At 41.5% G+C, this 26,265-nt stretch overlaps 2 protein-coding genes across 2 annotated transcripts in view; one reads left to right on the forward strand and one right to left on the reverse strand.

Moving 5' to 3' along the window:
• Positions 1-261: 261 nt before the first annotated feature.
• On the reverse strand, positions 262-4,005 carry LOC139469243 (adenosine receptor A3-like). The gene is made up of 3 exons (XM_071251381.1): positions 3,480-4,005; positions 1,563-2,819; positions 262-479 (listed from the first exon to the last, which is right to left on the reverse strand). Exon 2 carries the CDS (start codon positions 2,613-2,615, stop codon positions 1,602-1,604), a length of 1,014 nt encoding a protein of 337 aa, XP_071107482.1. The 5' UTR covers positions 2,616-2,819; positions 3,480-4,005; the 3' UTR covers positions 262-479; positions 1,563-1,601.
• An 8,408-nt stretch (positions 4,006-12,413) lies between these two features.
• LOC139469247 (WSCD family member CG9164-like) overlaps positions 12,414-26,265 on the forward strand; it is a 98,407-nt gene continuing 84,555 nt past the window's right edge. Inside the window, exon 1 of the mRNA XM_071251384.1 lies at positions 12,414-12,489. Within this exon, the coding sequence (XP_071107485.1) occupies positions 12,473-12,489 (17 nt within the window). The 5' untranslated portion in view covers positions 12,414-12,472. The remainder of the gene's footprint in view (positions 12,490-26,265) is intronic.

A 26,265-nucleotide genomic window follows, 5' to 3' on the forward strand; every position in this document is an offset into this window, starting at 1 on the left:
TGTCTTTAAAAGCGTGAAATGGAAGACATTCGAAACCACAGTTTGGGGACACCGAGCCTCGTCAATACACACTAGGTCTGGATCACGTGATAGAATCGACACACTAGGTCTGGATCACGTGATAGAATCGACACACTAGGTCTGGATCACGTGATAGAATCTACACACAAGGTCTGGATCACGTGATAGAATCGACACACTAGGTCTGGATCACGTGATAGAATCGACACACTAGGTCTGGATCACGTGATAGAATCTACACACAAGGTCTGGATCACGTGATAGAATCGACACACTAGGTCTGGATCACGTGATAGAATCGACACACTAGGTCTGGATCACGTGATAGAATCTACACACAAGGTCTGGATCACGTGATAGACTCGACACACTAGGTCTGGATCACGTGATAGAATCGACACACTAAGGGACTTTTGCATCACTGTTTCTTCCGTTTTTCTCCAGGGTCGTGTCATCTTCTGTTCAAAATATCCACATGTGATATATTATAACAAGAGAAGAAAACGACAACGTGGAAAACTGGTACATTGTAAAATGCTTCCATAATTTGTGCACGTATGTAAAACACTCTTAATAACTAGTTGAGAACCAGGAATATACTCTAACTACATCAGACAGGATACGACTATGGTGATATCCGTTATTTACATACTGCTTGGACAGCTTACACACAAAAGAAACGCACTATGCCCGTTTTTAACTCTTGAAATGAAATGGTTTCGCAAGTCGATTGGATCCACCTCATTACCCTCTATACAACTAAATGGGTTTGTTAAAATGCCATTAGTATATATGAGATAGAACAAATGTTATATACAACCAGTGGCGTTTTGTCTTGAGCGTTTAGCAATCCATAAGAACAGCATGCTAGGATTAGTCTTTCACACAAAGCGATCAGTATTTGTCCCGCAGCCTAATGCTTGGCAACCCATCTTCGCGTATACTCTCTGAACTCCCTCGGGTATGTTTATAGTCACTTCAAGTAAGTTTGCAACCTTTTCTATCGCCAATGGTAGTAACATGAACACTTCTTTGTTTAAGAGCATTAGGCTGCTGATTGGCTATTCAGCAACGCTATTCCTGGTGTCCTCTTAGAACAATTTTTCATATGATAGGTAAACTTGTGAATATAATATATGCAACCATTGCCAGCATGTGTATAATTGTAAATGTTCATGCAGGATGTAATTTTAGAAATGATGAATCCGTAGACGACATGAACAAATTTCTAACGTCGACGTCGTTCAAAATACTTAAGGAATACTCACGTTCTATGAGGGGTCAAGTTCGGGGACCTCAAATGCGAGAAATTTGATACATCTGTATATACTGACATGCTTTATAATGCCATGCCGCGTTTCGAGTGACATGCTGTGTTTCAAGGGCGGGTTATATCATATAGCAATATCTCAACTTCATGTCCGTTATTCAGTTATGGCCTGATGAGACTCATACGTGGTACGAGTTGAACGCGCTAGCCAATAAAGACTGTGTTACTCCACTTATTTAATTACTATATATATATAATTTTCAATATTTACTTAAATATTGGACATCAGGGATGTCTCCGTTACGACGTCTCAGGAAATCCTAACAACCTGCGTGGGGCCATCAGAGGATGTAGAGGTCCTTCTTCTTCTCCCACACAGTATTGTTTTGAATGCGTTGTTAAAGTGATGATTCTGCCAGGCGTAGATGATGCAATTCATCCCGGAGTTAAGGAAACCTAAAATCACGGTAAAAAATACAAGAGTCTTGGGAACATCCGCGAAGTATCCTACAAACACGAGCGTGAAATTGGGGAACCAACACGCTACAAATACACCGAAAACCAACAAAAACACTTTCACAGATTTCCAGTCGTTTGCACTGGAGACGACAGGATTGGAGGAACCTGACAGTTGTGACGCTCGTCGAGCCAACGCTTCTCTTTGGTGGGCCAGTGCCTTCTTGACGATGTACCCATAGAAGAGCGCAGTGAGAAGCAAACAGAGAAAGAAGCCAGGGATAAGCCCGTACAGTCGAAACACTCTTGTCAAGACCTCGAAAGAAGTACAGTCATTGTTCCAATGATATTCCCAAAGGGGTACCATTCCAACTAGAATGGACGCTACCCAAGTACCCGCTATAACTATTCCAGCCTTCCTGTGAGACGTTATGCTCCTGTAATGGAGGGGGTATTTGATGAACAGGAAACGATCAAAAGCAATGACGACCATGCAAGCAATTGACTCCGCCACGAACAGATGAAACAATGCATACCGACTGAGACACATGTACTTGTTTGCGTTCAGTTTTTCTTGAAGAGAGGGAAAGAAGGAAATAGCGTAATATGGGATGATGGCACCGGTTAAAAAGTCCGCCACGGCTAAAGAGACTACGTACATATTGGGTACTGTTCGCAATGCTGGTGTCCGTACTACGGCCATGATTGTCAACAAATTGCCACCTAAAATAAACACCAACACGGCGATGAAAAGAACTACCAACATAATCTGCTGAGTCATGGATATGTCGCTATCAATACGCGGCGATTCTGTGCCATTATTCGTCTCCGTCGTGTTTGGCACCATCACAAACGCTGCGGATTCCATTTCTGAAGAAACTGCTCTCACTTTGACGTATCCAAATCAATGTATAAATCAGAATAGCGTTGATACGACGTCCAAGGACAGTTCATCCAAATCAGTGTTCCCCATCAAAGGTGCTCAATGGGTATTAAATGATTTGGATAATACTAAGCTGTGTGTGGTATGAAAGACAGCTGTTGGCCCGCTGCGTCCGTACAAAAGGGGCACCTGAAACCATAGGAACAGGTATGAGGTATTGGTCGTCGATAATCCGCATCTGCTTGCGCAACATAGATTCTGCATGATACACTTTGATTGGGAAACCAGAGTGTCCTCTGCCACTTGCGATGTTAATGCAATGTTACAATACATGCCGTGATATTGGGTACGTGAATAAGCCTTTATAAAATGTTCTAAGACCAAGTGCTATCTTATACAGATGTATTTGTATATGAGATCTTGAGTAGCATTTAGTAGATGGGTGCTGATGACGTGGTAGTATGGGCGATCAGTGTCCTCATTAGTTACAATTCACAACGGTCACGGTGTTGGAATCTACATTGAAATGTCGCTACAATTGTTACGAATACCCTGATCATCCATACTATCTTCATTACTTGTATATGAATCAATATTCATTTTCATTACCTATTATATTCTATAACTGATATCGTGAACATAATTAAGCCTTATTGTCATAGCTTTTGTCATCAAGGCTATATTTAATCAACGCTCAAAACTAATTCACTAGCCGTAGAAATAAAATATATAAGCAAAATATGAGCGTTGTATTAAATCACACACATAATGAACAACATTCTCTTGATAACAGTGATAAGGTCCAAATTTAAATCAAATGCCACAATTGATACCAGCTTCAATACAGACCTTGCTAATTCCAGTCGTCTCCGCTCAACACAACAGCCACACCGCGAAGCACTCACTCACTCCACGAACTTTGCGGGTCAAGAACTTTTTTCAACAGGTGCTGTGCTTCGTCTGGCTTGCTAACAGATTAATCCTCTGTCACCATGTAAACGTTGCCCTGGCAATATTCCAGTTTATACGTACAACGTGTTCCTCGCGTACGTCTCTGAATGGACTATCCAAGAATGAACATTAACAATAGTGTGCCATCAAGACATTTGTTATCCGTTTAGAGATTGTTGATACTTGGCTAAATATCTGCAAATATCATTAACAGCAAACTGTTTGTAGATAAATCGCTCCCGAGGATTTCCACACACATATATCCGACTTCTCTAAGAGGTTTACACACGTTGCTCTCTTGGCCTCCTCAATCCATAGGAGTATATATGTCACTGATATATCCGGATTAGCTGGTCACGTGGCCGTGATATCACATAATACGACTTTGGGGTTGGTGCAATTCCTACCACTCTGCAGCAATGCGCTGTCTGCTACTGAACTGACTGAAGGTTGAGACGGGCTCAGAGCCGAGCTGTGTCTGATGGCTAATTTTAGATGGAATGGGATGCGGAAAACTGATGATCTCCTCTCCCCCCTGTGGTGTGTGGAGAAACTTTGCGTTCTTAGAATCTTGGTCGCATACGCCTGTGGACCTTCACCCTGTGAATATGATCTGGGCATTTTTTTGGTAATGTGTTTTGTATGGGGTTTTCTCGTGAAGTATATTTTGAGAAACATCGCTGCTGTATGTCGACCCTGTTTTTCTTCCCTTATCTGAATTTGAGTACGGAATCAGAGCCCCGTTGCCGGAGTTATATGATGGCGATAAGACAATGTACTGCTACGTCTTGTGGGATATTTTTGATAACTTTGTAACATACTAGCTGAGAAAAAGGAAGGAAGGTTCTGCAGTAATGCAACCTATACTCAATCCTCATTTGCCAATGACCCCTATTGATAATGTCGGTATAAGTTGGTGTCGCTTCTGTTTCATATTTATTCACCATCAGATGACCTAAATGAACATCCATTGTCACAGGCATGGTATATATTGTAAATGATAGCCACATTACTCTTTTCATAATCATAATAATTAATAAAAGCGACAAAACCTTTCCAATAATCATAAAAAATATATACTAATAGCAGAGTCCATTGCACGAGTCCGACAATATCAAGAGCATGTGTATTTGTGTATTCCAGTCATTAGCAAATAGACAAGCTAACTGGATTGGGTGGTCAGTCTCGCTGACTTGGTTAAAGCATGTTATCGTATCCCAATTGCGTAGATCGATGCTCATTCTGGACTCGATTATTTACAGACCGCCGTCATACAGCTGGAATATCGCTGAGTGCGGCGTAAAACAACAAACATTAGCAAATAGTGAAATTTCCGAAATGTGAGCGAATCCTGCCCCCCTCCCGATGTTCATCTGACCAAACAAGGGAATCTATGGTATAAGAGGAAATACTTTACCACATGACTACACATGGAAATATAGATCACAGTTATATAATTGAATATTGATAATGTTTGTGTCTTTTGTTATCGTGTCGAGTAATTAATACAATGCGTGGTATGTGCGATGTATGAAGTGCAGGGAACAGGATAGTTAACGTCATTAACCGATAATTCTGCTTTTCAATACCAGAAGGAAATGTTTATTATTATTATGTGTGTCATGATTACTTTATTTCTGACTCATAACCAGTTGTAGAATAGTCTCTGTATTGAATAATCTCTTCACTCTTCTATTTGTACTTTGTACTAATATGTAGTGAAGGCGCTTTGAAAACCGATTCAAGAGTAGTGTCCATGTGACACCATCTGCCATGACGTCATACATTACGTCAATTACATGACTTTTTTTTGCATAGGTATCATGTCAACAACGGTGCTGTCTCAACAAATCTTTATTCACCATATGGTCCGTATTGATGCTATTATCTGTTTCAGCTCGAAGCATTCGGATAATAAAAGTATGTATCATAATAAGAATAAAATTAATTCTAAAGGACATTTTGTCGCTTTGATCATTAGCTCAAGAATGTATTACAGGCGATAAACACATTACATTTGTCAAATGCCAACAGCTTGTTAATGATAATGGCTATCAGACATAAACGATTAGCACGTTTAAAATTGACAAAATGTCACTGATTGCCATGGCTGTGAGATTAGTAATGTGTGTACCGACAACACCTGTTGTGGGAAAACGTTTTCCCGTTGCGTGTTTATACGTTATCATTAATTACATATTTAAAAAAATATCTTGCGTAATAGAGTGTTCTGTGGAATAAAGTCATTGCGGTGTGCTAAAATCGTGATACAGTCAGAACTGTATGTGTTTGGCTTGGTTTGAAGGAAATCTGGTGATTTCTTTCGTTCATTTTTAATCCTAAAACTTCACGACTTTACACAGATTAAAATCCAACAATATTCATTTACACGCTATTTTGTTATCGATTTTTTATAAGGCTATATAGTTACACGTTACCTTTAGATAAAGTGAGTTAATGTGTATAGAATCAATTGTGATGCTGTCAAACATCTTACTTTGTTTTCGAAGGTAGAGAAATTAGTTTAGAAACGCTGCCGTGAATCATAGCTTGGAAATCCTGTTCTTCACACATCCTGAATGTAATAAGTATTGTGCGTATAGGGTTGGAGGGTTCAACCAAGACAAATAATGTTTTCGTTTTCGCGAAATTTATCTATTTGATACAAACATTTATTTTTGAACGGAGTTGTTATATTTTCAAACATGCACGAAATTAACCTGGCTTCCAGACCCGCCGTATATTCCTTTCTTGGCCATTTTTGTCCCTTGGGCGTGCCAGGATGCGCTGATCATGGGTTCGAATCCCAGATTCGTACTATGTCCCTTGGTCCATCCTGAACAGAACATATATTGCATAAAATGCAATTCCGGTGCTGTATTATTAATATAATAGCTATAAATGCCGCTTGATATATTACCACAGCAAGTGAAATAATGACAAGATCCTGTCTGACCAGTAACGCGGTGTATGTATACTAACAAGCAACATCTGGTTCTCCTTTCTTTGATAACAGGAAATGCTTACGCAAGGATGACGGTGTGGGTAATCTTAAATGCGCAGATGGTTCCTGGGGAAATCCTCCCAATTTTTCATTCTAGATTTTTGACTTCCTAAATAATATATGCATTTCACTATTTAGGAAGTTCAACGAATTCCGATATACTTAATGTGTGGAAACTACGAATTACACAATAATAATAATCTTAATAATAATAACAAAAATAACAGCAACATCAAAACAACAACAACAACATTAATAATGATGATAATAATAATAATAATAATAATAATAATAATAATAATAGTAATTATTATTATTATTATTATTATTATTATTATTATTATTATTATCCAAAACATTGTCAGTGGATACCCAGCTTTGGCACAGAAACAACATCTCAAGTGAAATGATGGAGTGGCTCTATCCTATATTACGTATTCGCCATACTTGTGGTTTTGACACAGAGGTCCATCCATGGCACGACCCAGAATATGTAGAGGGCGTCATTGAAAATAGTCAATACAAAATTATTTGGAATATGCCCCTATATACACCCTCAGACGTATCCAAGCCAACAAACCTGATCTTGTCCTTTTTGATAAATCCAATGAAATAATTTATATTATTGAATTTTCTGTCCCTTTTGACACTAATGGGATTGACAAAATTCAGAAATGTCACTTTTGCATCCCAAGTACCAAGTCCGACACCCCTTTGTTCTCGACATCGGTGCCTTAGGTTTGGTACCTTCCAATCTGTTGACTGACATTGGAAGGGGACCTAGATTTGCAGCCAGGATTACAGCCCTTCTGACAATCTGGGTAATGCAGAAGGCTGCAGTGTTAGGGAGTCTTCAGATTCTCAAAATAGTTCTGGGTGGGTTTGACAAGGCAGCGCATTCTGTGAGAAGTCCCATTCACTTTCTGGGCTGCGTGTAGAAGGGGCAAGGTCCTGAGCTGATGATGAGCTTAACCAGCCTGACCGTGCCAGGATCATCCAAACCCTCTTTGCTGCATTTATGTTTTTTTCAATCCGGTCAACGGGGTATATAGTATATACTGACATTATGATAATAATATGTAATAAATGGTATGATTTATATTAAATGTTATCTATGTGTGATATATTCGATATACTATAAGAATATATAGTTTCAGGAAATACCCGAAGAACTACTCAAAAACAACATTCGAAACGTTTTCACGATAACGGACCTTGCCGGTCACCATGACCATCACAGGCATGACTGAAGCAAATCTGTTCTCTGACGTACTAAATGTCCTAGCTTCAATTACATTTATATAGGGTTGGGTTAGGACCATCGGATTCCGTCTGAAGGATATAATATCACCTTGTATCCTGCTTCCCAAATCCCCGCCAACTGGGCGTGGATTGATGCTATTAAAGTAGATTTATAAGGCTCCGGCATTCGGAGCATTAAACACAGCCAGGGGGCCATTACTCTATCAACACATTCGTGTGTTTTAGTTTACCGTCATTAAAGGTAACCACAGCTTGGGGAATGTAAAGAAACGCGGAACTGGTGGAGTCGGCTAATGTTAGGTAGTAATATGAGAGAAAAAGCACAGAGTCTGAACGGGGAGCAAACACACGCTAGGAAGCTGTTTACATGGTAGAGGACGAGAACAGGATGCATTGTCTGAATGCTTATTGCAAGGTATTCATGATAACGATGTATAAACGGTTCCAGTTCCCATGATCGTCTTGAGGATTGAGGATTGGGTGAATACAATGTCTGACCCGAGGATGTGGATAGTGGATCATGCTTTCAACCATTGCTTATTTATATAGGCCGTAATATAGCAGGAATAATAATGAAAACGACGTTAACGTATTCTAACAAGTAGTATACTTTCCTTACAAGAGAGTATTATTAAGTGCAATGAAACTTGGATTTGTAATGTCAAATGTGAATCATTCCATGATTGTCTTGGCAGTCAGGGGGTTAATGATCGTAAAGGTATGCGTAGAACATCATAGGAAAGCAAATAGTTAGAACGAGTGAGAAAGTGAGTTGGGTTTAAAGCCGCTTTTAAAGAATTCCATTTAAACCACAGCGTGTCAACTTGATGTGGGAGGAAAGTCTGAAGTAATGCAGGTCATAGACGTTAAACTCTTTGGTGAAACCCACGAGCACGGGTATGGTACTGACATAGCTAGAAACATAATCGGGACGGACCGGTATCCGAACCCACAATTATAGGTTTCTGGCGTGACCAGGGACGCAAGTCTGCACAGCGAAATTGCGGCGCACGAGACGACGGGACATCTGTGTTCCCGGAAACATTTAGACCGCATGGGAGCTAAGGGTATATCTCAAAAGTACAAATTAGAGATAATGGCATACGTGCGAAATCATTATACAATACACCACGTGTACAGAAGAGGGACAATGTATCATATACCCTGAAGTATGTTTCTCGCAAGATGTGACTAAAATGTGAATGAGGCGATGACAATGTTTTTTTTTGCAGTGATTTAGTGACTAGAGAAGAGAAGTGTTCCACACGGAGCTCGTTGATGATGATCCATTAAGGCAGATAGATAGATGAGATGGATGGATGCTCACGCTATCGCTCACCGGTTAACATGTTCCAGACTGTCACTATCAACACCATATCTACTCTGTGTCTCTTGTACAAATGAAAATCCGGGGTAGAATAGTCTTCAGCAACCCATGCTAGCCGTAAAGGGCGACTATGTTTGTCGTAAGAGGCGATTAACAGGATCGGGTGGTCAGGCTCGATGACTTGGTTGAAACATGTCATCGATCCCAATTGCATGGATCGATGCTCATGATATTAATCACTGGATTGTCTGGTCCAGACTTGAATATTTACAGACCGCCGTCATATAGCTGGAATATTGTTCGGTGCGGCGTAAAATAATAAACCAACCAACTCATGTACAGATTTTCGTGGTGCTATAAATTCATAATTCATAATTCAAAACGCACCTATTAAAACTAGAGTAGAGTAAATAAACTAGTGGCAGCACACCCATCGCCAACAATGCGAGGAACGGCCTGCATCCAACAGAGCGATACATTAACGTGATACGTCGATGCTGAGGTCTCTCCTCTCCCTCCTGCTAACCCATCATCCAAGTTACCTAACACCCGGACACTCCCTGTTTTACCCTCATCAGCTCTGCAGGTGACCTAGGTGTGTACGTTCTTTCTCAGTAGCCGTACATGTCGCTCGCATTGTGTCTCCCATCTGCTTTAAAGGGCCGCTATGATTCACGTTCAACTGTTGCATTGACTCAGCGTACAACATAGTCGGGAAGGCAGGTGTTCATGCTACAAGAGATTTAGTATTCCGCTTATATTTTGTTTCAGCTGCCCCTTTAAGGAATAAAATCATTCATTCACCGCTGAAGACTTCCAATTACACGTCATGTCAGAACCTTTCATCCAGCCAATCAGAGCGTCGCTTGCCAGTTAATGATTGTGTTTTCCAATCATGCAGCCTCGAAAAGAATAATACTAATTCTTGTTAGTCATTTCAATGGTTGGTCAAAATTCGCAAAAGGTCGTTCCGACGTGACCCACAATAGGATTCCGTGAACTAATAAGCGTGAACTAAGAGTGAATGAGTATAGTTTAACGCCGCTTTTGTCACTATTCCAGCAATGTCATGGCGGGGTCCAGCGTGAACTAAGATCTGATTTCAATAAGAATGAGAAGATCCGGGTTAGAATTGGTCTTCAGCGTCCCATGATTGTCGTGAGAGCCGGGTAATCAGACTCGATGACTTGCGTTGATCGATGTTCATGATGTCAATTACTGTATTGTCTGACTCAATTATTTACAGACCGCCGTTATAAAGTTTTGATATTGCTGAGTGTGGCGTTAAACAAAAACAAACAAACAAAGGACAATACTCGTTACAATAGATTCTTTTATCCGGAATTCTTTAAATCATTCCGTACTGATTAAGGATGTTTCATTAAGACTGTTCAGTATAATATAGTCGGAATCGTGCAATGAACTCTGCTTTTAGAAGACATTTCTTATGATTATGAAACAGTTTTGTTGTCTTTATTCCGAACAGGAGCTATACTTAATTATCCTACAAAAGGGTGTGACCATGTAGACGGCAGTTAATTCTGATGACTTTTGAATTTAAAAGCAAAAGTGATGATTTGCACATGAACTACATGTAGCTTAGGCTTGATTATCAGTAAAACAGCTGATGATGCACAAGATTTTTTTTTAAGGAAATGATTAGGTAACTCAACACTAATTCTATTTTCGTTATCCGTCATAGTTTCCAGATGCACCCCCAGGTATTGGAACAGAAAGATAATTTGATAGAGAAATGTTTGTATTGAACTATAAAACTTGAATTCAAACACCGGATGTTTTCCGATTACACATGATGGCCCTCTGTGAATGCCATTTAGTTTTAAGTTGTTTTGCAATAACATTAACATTTACAATTCTTCGTAGATGTCATGCCAGGTATTCAACCCAAACTGCCTTTTAGACCAAAAGGTTTGTTATAATTATTCCATTTTTATATCATCCACCGGGTAACTGATCACTGCTGGAGGGACAGTTGAAAGAGACATGCTTATTTTAGCAGCCAGCTCACGCATCCACGTACTATCCTGCCAACAGCTTGGTCACAATTTATACACTTGAAAAAATTGAATTGGACCAAAAAATTAAAAACGTTATAAAAAAAATACTACGGTAAAAACACTGCGAACTCCAAAACACAACTATGATACCGTTTCAAGTACATCACAATCGAATAACCATTTTGTTTCATTTTTAGCCACCAACAAACATGGGCGTGCACTTTCTTTGCTGGCAGTTTATGTGTACTACAGACAGCTATTGATACAGTTGACTGTGGGAGTCGGTGTACTACAGACAGCTATTGATGCAGCTGACTGTGGGAGTCGGTGTACTTCAGACAGCCATTGATACAGTTGACTGTGGGAGTCGGTGTACTACAGACAGCTATTGATACAGTTGACTGTGGGAGTCGGTGTACTACAGAAAGCTATTGATACAGTTGACCATAGGAGTCGGTGTACTTCAGACAAGATACAGTTGACTGTGGGAGTCGGTGTACTACAGAAAGCTATTGATACAGTTGACCATAGGAGTCGGTGTACTACAGACAGGATACAGTTGACTGTGGGAGTGAGTGTACTGCAGACAGGATACAGTTGAGTGTGGGAGTGGGTGTACTGCAGACAGCTATTGATACAGTTGACTGTGGGAGTCGGTGTACTACAGACAAGATACAGTTGAGTGTGGGAGTGGGTGTACTACAGACAAGATACAGTTGAGTGTGGGAGTCGGTGTACTACAGACAGGATACAGTTGAGTGTGGGAGTGGGTGTACTACAGACAAGATACAGTTGAGTGTGGGAGTGGGTGTACTACAGACAGGATACAGTTGAGTGTGGGAGTGGGTGTACTGCAGACAGCTATTGATACAGTTGACTGTGGGAGTGGGTGTACTACAGACAAGATACAGTTGAGTGTGGGAGTGGGTGTACTACAGACAGGATACAGTTGAGTGTGGAAGTGGTTGTACTACAGACAAGATACAGTTGAGTGTGGGAGTCGGTGTACTACAGACAAGATACAGTTGAGTGTGGGAGTCGGTGTACTACAGACAAGATACAGTTGAGTGTGGGAGTGGGTGTACTACAGACAGGATACAGTTGAGTGTGGGAGTCGGTGTACTACAGACAAGATACAGTTGAGTGTGGGAGTCGGTGTACTACAGACAAGATACAGTTGAGTGTGGGAGTCGGTGTACTACAGACAAGATACAGTTGAGTGTGGGAGTGGGTGTACTGCAGACAGCTATTGATACAGTTGACCATAGGAGTCACGGCCATGGTAACCCGATGCACGTGAGTTCCTTGCAAATTGAAATGCACATGCGTTCCCCCATTTCTTGCCCAATTAAAATCCACCCCGAGTTTCACTTTCACAACATTTGACACATTAATTTCAACCTTGATGATTACTTTTGCCAAGTTTCATCTTTTTTATATGTCTCAAAGTATGTTCACTGTGTTTGGACAAATAAGGTTTCTAATATATCTATCCATGGTGACGTTTCTTTTGCGGTTCAGTATATATTCTTTTCGAAAATGTTTTTCTTCATTTGTTTATAGTCTCTGTTTCTGTTCTATCACAAAATGAATGGTGATACATACCTCCTTTACGTAAATAACACTTCACTCCAACCACAGGCTGCCGTCAGGCAGAGGTCATTTGTTGCGGGGGAGAGGCGCAAGTTCTACCCCCATCCCACACATATGCTTGCTCAGGACTGGTAAGGCCGCGGACAGTAACGTGATGAACATTTAGGTGACTTCACAAAACATACGTTGATCCCTGAAAACATTTCTTTAAAATAATTGTATTCATTTTGTTTTTGTTTTTTAAACAACATTCTTCATCTGCTATTTTAAGGAAACTAAATTTGATTTAGTGTGGTCTAGACTTGCCTAGGGTTTTGGTAATATCAATCACTGGACTATCTGTAACTACACGATAACATGCATCAACAAAGTCCCGTTAGACGCCTCTCACGACAAGCATAGGTTCCTGAAGACCTATTCTAACCCGGATCTTCACGGGTCTATTCTATATTGATATTTTCTCGCTTACACTCATATCAATCATCAATCATGGTATTTCCAATACATATAGGCCACAGGCCTTTGTGAACATAACTGAGTACAGACAGGTTTTAAACATTCGGTTGCGCATTTCTTACTTCATTTGCATAATATAGATATTTTGCTAGATGTGTAATAATATATGTATCTGGTGATGAAAGAAGCATATTAAATTTATGAACGTTAGGATGACAATAGAACTTTGCTTTGAGATATAGTTGCCATAAGTTGACATACGTTGGACAAATAAGCAGGAATTTGTACTCGGTTTCAACACAGTCTAATTTAAAAAGTTTGCATTTTCTTAAATTTCTTGGAATTTTATAATGACGTCCATTCTCAATTTCCAAAGCATGGCAACTCAGTCTGAATCTCGTGAGGGCTGTTTTCATATTTTGCGAATTTAAGAAATACAGATAAGGTTCACATTTAACACAAGTTTGAAAACAAGCATAATATGACATTTTTGAACTTGCAAGAAGTTCGCTATATCAGATCTGCTGAAAATTCTCTTTTAAACGTTGTTGAAACATATTAAGAAAAAGCTTTCGGTTTCCATACATTTGAAACATCCATACATCTCCGAACCCAAGTTTACATAGACAATTCACGCGACCATGTTCAGCATACAGGCACAACATATTGTAGCATTTTCTTGTTAAACGAAATGTTCTTGTTTAGTATGTTCAACCAATATTTCACACATCTGGTCAAAGCATATACACGGATAGGGTATCTGCCACACTCGCCCAATACAGCATTATTTGATGCAGATAATTTTAAACCCCAAAGCCGTTTGCAAGCATATAACTGCACAGTTTCCAATTTTTTAACATTTTCAACCCCCCCGACCTCGGCACCATACAGAAGCACTGGCATGATCTTCGAATCGAAAATTTGGAAGTAGAAATCTGGTGAAAAAGGTTGTAGTGAATGTATACCTCTCAGGATAGTTATCCATACCCATTTCGCCTGCAGGGCAATCTTATAACTCAGATACTGCGTAGATACCACGTTTTACTCTTACGTCTGCTGCAAAATGGCGTCGACAGTTGGGAGAAGTGAAGAGGAACTAAAATAACAACAACAAATATTTGTCGCGTGAAAACACAAGTTGGTAAACATTTTGGATTTTTCCAACCTGTATTTACAAACGTGTGTTTCCCTTGTAATGTTGTCTTTATGTTATCTTTGTATTGATGCGGGGCGGTCGGGTAGCCTTGTGGTTAAAGCTTTCGCTCGTCACGCCGAAGACCCGGGTTCGATTCCCGACATGGGTACAATGTGTGAAGCCCATTTCAGGTGTCCCTGGTGTTGATTGCTTGAATATTGCTAAAAGCGGCGTCAGACCGAACTCACTCACTCAATTATATCGATACACCTTAACTTAATTTGAAACCGAGCATTTGTGTGTCAAGGTCCACACCTAATAATTCAAACATTTGCCTGTGAGACTTTTGATGTTGTGGTGAATAGTTTATTGCCTATATAAAGTACACGTGCGTGCATGCATTAGTCCGGGCTAGCCTTTGCAAAAACCATGCCGCAGTTATAACATGAATACCCCACACGTCAGACACAGGTAACTGACGCCAAGCCGAGTTCATTCCTTAAATACCGAGAGCCAGCCTGGGTAAGAAAAAATATCATCTTTTAACGTCTTTTGGTATGACGCGGCCGGGGGTCGAACCACTAATATTTCGCTCTCCCGGAAAACGCCCTATCCACTGGACCACAGAGGTGGTCCCAACATACATGTATTCTGAAAAATAAATCAGGAAAGGTAAAAAGCATGGCGGGGTAAACTAGTATACAGTCATGGTTCTCTATGTTGTTTGAGTGAGACGTTAAGGCTAACTATCTGTTGCAGTTTAATCACATTCAATAATTTAAGACCGTATGCTCATCCCCGCCCGCTCCAACCTGCCACTATCCCCAACCCTCCACTGCCCATCGCCACTACTGTCCCTCCCAAGTTCTACCCCCACCCAAATGCACCACTATCCAAACCCACCACTTTCGACGCCCAACTGCTATCCCCACCGCACCACTACCCCCATCCGCTACTGTCCCCATCCCACTACTTTCCCTACCCCGCAGACTTCACTCTGCTGAGGGTTGGGTTGTGGTGTTTGCTGTTTAACGCCGCACTCAGCAATATTCTAGCTATATGACCGCGGTCTGTAAATAATCGAGTCTGGACCAGACAATCCAGTGAATGACATCATGAGCATCGATCCACGCAATTGGGATACGATGACATGCAATAACCATGTCAGCGAGCCTGACCACCCAATCCCGTTAGTCGCCTCTTACGACAAGTATAGTCGCTTTTTATGGCAAGCATGGGTTGCTGAAGACCTATTCTACCCCTGATCTTCACGCGTCCCCTCTGCAGAGGTGACATGCGGTCATATAACGTAGTTCAGTGACAGTGTTCATAACAACGTTAAACCCAACTACCTCACTGAATGTCAATGTGAATATGCGCACTGTTTGCTGCCTGTTTATGCCACGTGTGATGTGTTTTTTTTGTTCTTGATTCCCTTTCATTGCGATGGCACAGTATGCATACCGCCACACAGAAAGAAGCGACAAACCTCTCAATGTGTTGTAGCAAATGTGTAATGCGTTAGTATATAACTGACAAACATGCACTGCTAACACACGATAATGAGCGAGTATGGTTTTACGCCGTTTTTTGGCAATATTCCAGCAATATAACGGCGTGGGGACACCAGAAATGGGCTTCACACATTTTACCGATATGGGGATTCGAACTCGGGCATTCGGCGTGACGAGCGAATGCTTTAATCACTAGGCTACCCCACCGTCCTAAGACTTTCGTCAGTCATCACGAACATATGGTGTCGGCATTTGATATTTCTTTCAGTTTACAAGCATTGTATTCACGTCATTCAATGTTTCACGTTGCTAGGCGACTTCATTTAGGAAACAAGGCCTATTGAGTTTCAAGTGGCTTCTAGAGCTCGAATGAATGTTAACTGTTTACTTGCGGTATTTTCAAAAAGTGTTTATCTTCTATTACACATACAGTTAATACAGTTTACTCTCTTGGCGTTGATGTCTTTCTGGTCTATGTTGTCGTGATGTAGCAGACAATACAACTCACCGGCGTAAAACACTACTTACTCCACCTTGCCCTCCGTGCCTCATTCTGGAAAAAGGATTCTCGTTAATCCGAACGAAATTAAGCCCTGATTAACAAATGTCCGGATTAACAACTCACTTTGCATACATCGACCAAATGCCAATGGGTATAGTAATGACGTAAAGAAATCAGTGGCATTAAGTGTTGAAAAGACAGTGTTCATTAAACTACAGCCAGTTGACCGAGTCGAGGTCACCGAAACGACACCTGTCCTTGTTTGAAACCACTCCTAAAAATATAATGAAATCAAAGAGACTGCAATTTTTTGTGATTTTCGAAATTTCAAAGGTATGGTGGCTGATACCTGATAGTTCGGAGTGATCAAAACCACGGGAGTGACAGGATGGCCACTGGCAGTGATGAGTAAAGCATTAACTCTGGATTAACCTGCACGCATTGAGTGTCATATCACGTCAAAGATCGCTCACAACATTAAATTTCAGTTTAATATATCAGGACTTCAAGTCCTTGAGGTTTGTATAAATGTATGAATATTGTGGTCATGTCAAAGGACAGATTTTTTGTTTTAGTGACGATGTATTAAAGTGTACATATTCAATCTTTTGTTGAAGAATAATATGGTGATTGAGAAATGGGGTTTTATGGCGCTTTCGAGAATATTGCACTTACAATGTGATTGAGAAATGGAGTTTAATGGCGCTTTCGAGAATATTGCACTTATAATGTGATTGAGAAATGGAGTTTAATGGCGCTTTCGAGAATATTGCAATTATAATGTGATTGAGAAATGGAGTTTAATGTCGCTTTCGAGAATATTGCACTTATAATGTGATTGAGAAATGGAGTTTAATGGCGCTTTCTAAAATATTGCCCTTATAATGTGATTGAGCAATGGGGTTTAATGGCGCTTTCGAGAATATTGCACTTATAATGTGATTGAGAAATGGGGTTTAATGGCGCTTTCGAGAATATTGCACTTATAATGTGACCTGTGGCAAGCGCCAGGCAGGGATGTAAGGAGCTCCATCCTTTCACGTAGTTTGGTTTGACAGGCGGGGATCGAACCACCGACATTTCGCTTTCGGGAAGAACGCCCTATCCAAGAATGTCCAGGGGACATCATTAAGGAACATATGAAAACAAAGAAGTGGTACTAAACTTTTGTTTCAGCTGTGTTATTCGTTCCAGTGCCTTGTTGGACTTTTACCGTCCTCAGCACTATGTGTGCTGTATAGAACGAGATACCTCCTCCTTAACTGTTAATGTTAAAAACTGTAGATCTAGGAGAAAACCCCAGTACGTTTTTATATTTAGAGGAGTAGAATGGTAATGTAAAGGAGAAGGTATCCAAGGACTTGACTTTGCCGAGAGTTAGGGGCACACGGGACAGAACCAAGACAAATAACTTCGGTAATAAACTGATTGGTATTTGTAAAATTCGGAATTTATTTTTAGGAAATGGACGACAAGGTACAGATAAACTAATTGGAAAAACAACATGTAAGGACAAAACTGTAATTGATCATGTCATTGCTTCCCCCGTGTGCCTACACATTTGATATAAGGAGTTCTCCCAACTATTCTCGGATATACGTTGTCCACTCACATTCACGCAAGCTGTGACAAAACCTAACTTAGAAAAACGTGGACCCCCCTAAACCGTACAACATACACCAGGATATGAATAAACCAAAACGTTACGACAACAACAAAACTGACTTATTCCGCCCAAATATAGATGTTGAACAAATAAATAAACTCACCCAGTTCGACCAAACAATCTTGGAGACAGCGCTAACAGACGCTGCACGTGCGGCATTTGGTGTAAGAAGCTGAAGTGGTGAAGCTATGTACCGTAGTAAAACTGATAAACAATAGTTCGGAAATGAATGCAAAAAGGCAATAAAAATGTTTTACAAAGCCAAACTTCGTTTTAAGAAGAATAATACAGGAAGAAATAAAAGTGTCTGCCGACAGCATTCGAAGGCTTATAAACAATGCATGGACAAGTAGTTTCGAAATTATAATAACCAACTGACCGAAGCTTTTTGCAAAAATATCAAACAATCGCCAAAGAATTTTGGAAAATAATAAATAAAAAACATACTACAGAAAAGAAAAATATACCGGACATTGCTAGCTTCTTTGAATCTTTCAAAAAATAAACCAGAACCCTAACAAGACGAAGATGATTTTAAAGATCATATTTTAGACGGGAATGTAAGTGACTGCCGTATTTTGACTGATATCAGTACCGACGAAATTTTAAAGGCAGCAAGAAACTGAAACGGAACAAAGCAGCTTGTATAGACAATGTAGAATATGACTATATCATTGACAGTGTCGATTTATTAGCCCCTTTATATACTGAATTCTTTAATCTGGTATTATACCTGAATCATGGTTAACAGAAATAATAAAACCAATTAAAACAGAGAGTTGATCCGTCTGAACTTATTTCATATAGACCGATAACATTGCTGAATTGCTTCGGTAAATTGTTGACAAGTATTCTAAATGACCGATTAAAACTCTTTTTAGAAGAAAACGATCTTTTAACATCAGCGCAAGCTGGCTTTAGAAAGAACTTTTCAACGACAGATAATGTATTTGTAATTCATGTGTTATCACAGATATTAAAAACTCAAAAGAAAAACTCTTCTGTGCCTTTATAGACTTCACAAAAGCATTTGACACTGTCTGGGGAACTGGCCTTTGGACAAAATGTTAAAAACAGGCACAAAGGGAAAAATCTTTTATTTGGTAAAAATATGTATATAGAAATAAAATCATTGGTAAAATCAAATAATTCATTATCTGAGTATTTTCCGTGTGGATCAGGTGTTCGACATGAGGAAAATCTGTCAGCCCTTATGTTTTGAATCTTGCTTAATGACCTGGAATCCTGTTTAATCGGTACGAATGCGAATGAATTAATATGGACTGCTTAATTGTAACGGAGAACGAGACCCAGGTTTGGATACATTTGATAGTATTCTTACATGCAGATGGCACTGTACTTTTTAGCGAAACTTGACAAGCTCTACACAACTCACTAGATGTGTTTCAAACTTATTGTTTAAAATGGAAACTAAACGCAGTTATATCAAACATACCATACATTCCAAAAATATATATAATTCCATAGAAACAGAAGATTTGTTATTGGAATAAAAGCTCTGTACTGCGATGTACTGCTTATTTAAAGGAGCTAGAAATGTAAACCTACCACTCGATTGTCTCCAAGTTGCTCTTGATATTATGGTTGCTCCAATCCTTTTGTATTGTTCAGATGTATGGGGTTTTGAAAAGTTAGAAGTAATAGAAAAAAAATAAACTTAAAATTATTGAAACTTAAAGCCGGTTTAAGAAAATTAACGCCAAATTATATGGTGTATGGAAAACTGTATATGAAACTGTTTAAATTATGATAACTTATTGGCCAAAATGGCATAAGTAAAATATCACATTTTTTGTACCGCTACATTCTCTCAAAGCCAGCCGAATACAAAGCTAATTTCCCATGGATTGTGTGTTCAAAAGATACTAAATGATGTTGGACTGAGTGAAATATTTCATACACCATACATATGCTCTACGAAGGGGCTGGTCTCAACGGTCGAACAGATACTTAAGGGTCAGTTTATACAAAAATGGAGGGAAAGTATGGAGTCGAGTCGACAGGGTATGTACTATAAACACTATAAGCAAAACCCAGTTTATGACTTGCCCGTTGAGACTGGTCGATGGCAGAATATACCAGGAGAAAAAAGACTTTGTCAACTCTGTTATTCATTTTCAGTAGGAGATGAGTTTCACTATCTTGTCAGATGCGAAGCTCTACTCCATCAAAGAATTCTGTATATCCAAAAATATACTTGTGGCCAAATAATTTTAAAATCTGTAGAACTGTATCACCCCAAAGGCTGAAAGATATGAGAAATTTGTCCAGATATATTGTATGTCTATGTAAGTTAGTGGTTTCTTTGAGAATAAACTGAATCTGAGTCTGCTGACTGACATTTATAGATATCGCTGGAGGTTAAGGGACGTGCCCTGAGGGGGGTTGTTATTAGAGGGGACGACGAATGTTTGCTGAGCACATTAAACAGACAGAGGAGATAGAATTTCGGCGCACTTATGAAACATATTGACACAATTAGATACTTTAGATAAAAGAAGTTTTAAAGAAAATTATTGAAATGGTATATGCTGTAACAATAGTAATCCCTACCAATGTCACTTAGTGTTATCATATATAAGTCCAATATACTAGTATTTAATTGTTGAAACAAACTAAGTCTAGGCTCATTCAAAGGACCACATCTGATTATTGTTTTTGGATCAATTTTTCAATTATGCGGTTCCCGAAGACCCAAAATAGCCTGGTTCTTTCATTCGAAACCGAATATATATACTACCATGACAAAACAAACTCTTTAGTGAAAGCTGGTGCGCATGAAGAGTGATTTGGTTGAGTATAACTTTTGCCAAAAGTTGAAAGATGGAAATCAGGAAAAAATATAATATTGTTTTCAGATAAGTGACACAATAAAGCCCAATCACTTCTAAAACAGCGAAACAAATCACCCAGTATAAAAACAATGTGAGCAATATATTATTCTAACTGTCCAAAGCTAAGATATAAAGAATACACAACTCGTGTGTTCTGACTTGTCAGACATCATCAGCACAGTACGTAATAATGATGGTAATGAATTAAACAATGCCTTCTCTTTACCATCTGACAGTGATGCCGTCGCTCTAAACAGTGGTATTAACCCATGGCTCACTGGGCTTGGCCGCTCTAAACAGTGATACTGAAACATGTCTCACTGTGCCGGGTGTCTCTAAACACTGATACTGACCCATGTGTCACTGTGCCGGATGTCTCTAAACAGGGATACTGACCCATGTCTCACTGTGCTTGGCCGCTCTAAACAGTGATACTGACCCATGTCTCACTGTGCCGGGTGTCTCTAAACAGTGATACTTACCCATGTGTCACTGTGCCGGATGTCTCTAAACAGTGATACTTACCCATGTCTCACTGTGCTTGGCCGCTCTAAACAGTGATACTGACCCATGTCTCACTGTGCCGGGTGTCTCTAAACAGTGATACTTACCCATGTCTCACTGTGCCGGGTGTCTCTAAACAGGGATACTTACCCATGTGTCCTTGTGCCGGGTGTCTCTAAACAGTGATACTGACTCATATCTCACTGTGCCGGGTGTCTCTAAACAGGGATACTGACCCATGTGTCACTGTGCCGGGTGTCTCTAAACAGTGATACTGACCCATGTCTGACTGTGCCGGGTGTCTCAAAACAGTGACACTGACCCATATCTCACTGTGCCGGGTGTCTCTAAACAGTGATACTGACCCATGTCTGACTGTGCCGGGTGTCTCTAAACAGTAACACTGATCCATGTCTCAATGCACCTGGGCTCTCGGGACGGTAACACTGATCCATGTCTCAATGCACCTGGGCTCTCGGGACGGTAACACTGATCCATGTTTACATGCACCTTGGATCTCGGGACAGTAACACTGACCCATGTTCACATGCACCTGGGCTCTCGGGACGGTAACACTGATCCATGTCTCAATGCACCTGGGCTCTCGGAACAGTACCACTGATACATGTTTACATGCACCTTGGCTCTCAGGACAGTAACACTGATCCATGTCTCAATGCACCTGGGCTCTCGGGACGGTAACACTGACCTATGTGTACATACACCTGGGCTCTCTGGACAGTAACACTGATCGATGTCTCAATGCACCTCGGCTCTCGGGACGGTAACACTGATCCATGTCTCAATGCACCTGGGCTCTCGGGACGGTAACACTGATCCATGTCTCAATGCACCTGGGCTCTCTGGACGGTAACACTGATCCATGTCTCAATGCACCTGGGCTCTCGGGACGGTAACACTGACCTATGTGTACATACACCTGGGCTCTCAGGACAGTAACACTGATCGATGTCTCAATGCACCTGGGCTCTCAGGACAGTAACACTGATCGATGTCTCAATGCACCTGGGCTCTCGGGACAGTAACACTGCTCCATATCTCAATGCACCTGGGCTTTTGGGACGGTAACACTGACCTATGTGTACATACACCTGGGCTCTCAGGACAGTAACACTGATCCATGCCTCAATGCACCTGGGCTTTCGGGACGGTAACACTGATCCATGTATCAATGCACCTGAGCACTCGGGACGGTAACACTGATCCATGTCTCAATGCACCTGGGATCTCGGGACGATAACACTGATCCATGTTTCAATGCACCTGGGCTCTCGGGACGGTAACACTGATCCATGTTTACATGCACCTGGGCTCTCTGGACAGTAACACTGACCCATGTCTCACTGTGCCGGGTGTCTCTAAACAGTAACACTGATCCATGTCTCAATGCACCTGGGCTCTCGGGACGGTAACACTGATCCATGTCTCAATGCACCTCGGCTCTCGGGACAGTAACACTGCTCCATGTCTCAATGCACCTGGGCTCTCGGGACGGTAACACTGATCCATGGTTCAATGCACCTGGGCTCTCGGGACGGTAACACTGATCCATGTCTCAATGCACCTGGGCTCTCGGGACGGTAACACTGACCCATGTTTACATGCACCTTGGCTCTCGGGACGGTAACACTGACCTATGTGTACATGCACCTGGGCTCTCAGGACAGTAACACTGCTCCATGTCTCAATGCACCTCGGCTCTCCGGACAGTAACACTGCTCCATGTCTCAATGCACCTGGGCTCTCGGGACGGTAACACTGATTCATGTCTCAATGCACCTGGGCTCCCGGGACGGTAACACTGATCCATGTCTCAATGCACCTGGGCTCTTGGGACGGTAACACTGACCCATGTTTACATGCACCTTGGCTCTCGGGACGGTAACACTGACCTATGTGTACATGCACCTGGGCTCTCTGGACAGTAACACTGATACATGTCTCAATGCACCTGGGCTCTCGGGACGGTAACACTGATCCATGTCTCAATGCACCTGGGCTCTCGGGACGGTAACACTGACCCATGTTTACATGCACCTTGGCTCTCGGGACGGTAACACTGACCTATGTGTACATGCACCTGGGCTCTCTGGACAGTAACACTGATTCATGTCTCAATGCACCTGGGCTCTCGGGACGGTAACACTGATTCATGTCTCAATGCACCTGGGCTCTCGGGACGGTAACACTGCTCCATATCTCAATGCACCTGGGCTCTTGGGACGGTAACACTGATCCATGTCTCAATGCACCTTGGCTCTCGGGACGGTAACACTGACCTATGTGTACATGCACCTGGGCTCTCTGGACAGTAACACTGATCCATGCCTCAATGCACCTGAGCACTCGGGACGGTAACACTGATCCATGTCTCAATGCACCTGGGATCTCGGGACGGTAACACTGATCCATGTCTCAATGCACCTGGGCTCTCGGGACGGTAACACTGATCCATGTTTACATGCACCTGGGCTCTCTGGACAGTAACACTGACCCATGTCTCACTGTGCCGGGTGTCTCAAAACAGTAACACTGATCCATGTCTCAATGCACTTGGGCTCTCGGGACGGTAACACTGATCCATGTCTCAATGCACCTCGGCTCTCGGGACAGTAACACTGCTCCATGTCTCAATGCACCTGGGCTCTCGGGACGGTAACACTGATCCATGTCTCAATGCACCTGGGCTCTCGGGACGGTAACACTGATCCATGTCTCAATGCACCTGGGCTCTTGGGACGGTAACACTGACCCATGTTTACATGCACCTTGGCTCTCGGGACGGTAACACTGACCTATGTGTACATGCATCTGGGCTCTCGGGACGGTAACACTGATCCATGTCTCAATGCACCTGGGCTCTCGGGACGGTAACACTGATCCATGTCTCAATGCACCTGGGCTCTCGGGACGGTAACACTGACCCATGTTTACATGCACCTTGGCTCTCAGGACGGTAACACTGACCTATGTGTACATGCATCTGGGCTCTCGGGACGGTAACACTGACCCATGGTTCAATGCACCTGGGCTCTCGGGACGGTAACACTGATCCATGTCTCAATGCACCTGGGCTCTTGGGACGGTAACACTGACCCATGTTTACATGCACCTTGGCTCTCGGGACGGTAACACTGACCTATGTGTACATGCATCTGGGCTCTCGGGACGGTAACACTGATCCATGTCTCAATGCACCTGGGCTCTCGGGACGGTAACACTGATCCATGTCTCAATGCACCTGGGCTCTCGGGACGGTAACACTGACCCATGTTTACATGCACCATGGCTCTCGGGACGGTAACACTGACCTATGTGTACATGCATCTGGGCTCTCGGGACGGTAACACTGACCCATGGTTCAATGCACCTGGGCTCTCGGGACGGTAACACTGACCTATGTGTAATGCACCTGGGCTCTCAGGACAGTAACACTGATCCATGTTTCAATCTTACATGATGATATGTGCTTGGGAGGCGTAATATCATTTGATGACTCATTACATCAAAGCTGTAGATATCTTGTGTTCCTGCGTGAAAGCTGTACCTGTTCATTTTTTTGGAGAAAAATAATGTATTTATCAATTACATCCGGAGTATTAGATCTGACATGTGCGTACTCAAATGTCTAGGTTTCTGTACCCGAATCTCTGGCCAGCGTGACAGAAAACTATAGTTCCAGTGCAAACCGAGAGGGGTTGACTTATCACCAAGTCCAGGGTGAGGAGCAAAGTCGGTAACATTTTTTTGTCGTGTAGCCATACCCGATGTCGCTAGTGATCTTGATGCAGTCAACAAGGATTTAACAGTGACATTGCAAACGCTGCCTTTTTCCGTGTTATGATGGGAACTCCCCATCGTTTGGCTGCACGCTGTACCATTACATTTTCACTGATCAGCAAAGCTTATGTGTTATGTTCTCAGTCTAGTTACATCATCTCGACTGCATGCTTAAATTTAATTATGCGGTTAATGCGGCTGCTAAAACAATACTCTCCGCTTCAAGCGAAAACATACCCCACCTATTAATACCAAATAAAAATGGTCCCAAAAGATTTCAGTACTTTATTCAGAGTGCGCAAATAGGCGTCATCAGGTTTGGTCCAACCTAATTTTAGAATTCCCCTCTGTGGCAGACGAGCGAAATGGATGATGTTTTGATTAGATTTGATTACTTAAATTCGTCAGTTACAACTAGCCAATTTTGATAATAAAAACACTACTATTAAATATGTTGTTCTCTTTGCATTTAAACTTAGCTTACCTTTCAGATATTCATGTTTGATGAAAAGGTGGTTTGAGCACACACTTTCAACGGACAAGTTAATTACTTTTTCGGAATGACATTTATATCATTCCACTTCTCATGCACTAGCATTTGAGTATCTTGCTGTGAACTGGAAATACCCTGGCTTCTCCTTCGACATGTTCAAGAGGTACATTGATGTAGTGGCTTCATAAATAACATAAATAACAGAAAAAGAGGAAACCCGTTTCAGTGTTTTAATAGCATTTGTCTAACATAGTGTCTGGTCGTTCGAGTGAGTGAGTGAGTTTGGTTTTACGGCGCTTTTAGCAATATTTGACGGAACCAGAAATGGGCACTACACATTGTACCCATGTCGGGAATCGAACCCGGATCCTCGACGCGACGAGCGAACGCTTTAACCACGTTCGAATCCCACCAACGACGGACCAAAGACATGCCTGTTGAAACTGTCCAAACTGGTACTGATTTGGTGTAGTAGAACCTCTAAGGGACGTATTTTAGGGATAGGCCCTCTGTGTTTACCTCCCGCTATTAACCCAGCCGAGGGTACTCACTC

This window comes from Haliotis cracherodii, unplaced genomic scaffold (genome assembly GCF_022045235.1).
Source record: "Haliotis cracherodii isolate W230 unplaced genomic scaffold, xgHalCrac1.p SCAF_2, whole genome shotgun sequence".
Classification (NCBI taxonomy): Eukaryota; Metazoa; Mollusca; class Gastropoda; order Lepetellida; family Haliotidae; genus Haliotis; species Haliotis cracherodii.

Coding starts and splice junctions, on each gene's coding strand:
- LOC139469243 (XM_071251381.1), bottom strand. CDS start 2,615: ATGGAATCCGCAGCGTTTGTGATGGTGCCAAACACGACGGAGACGAAT.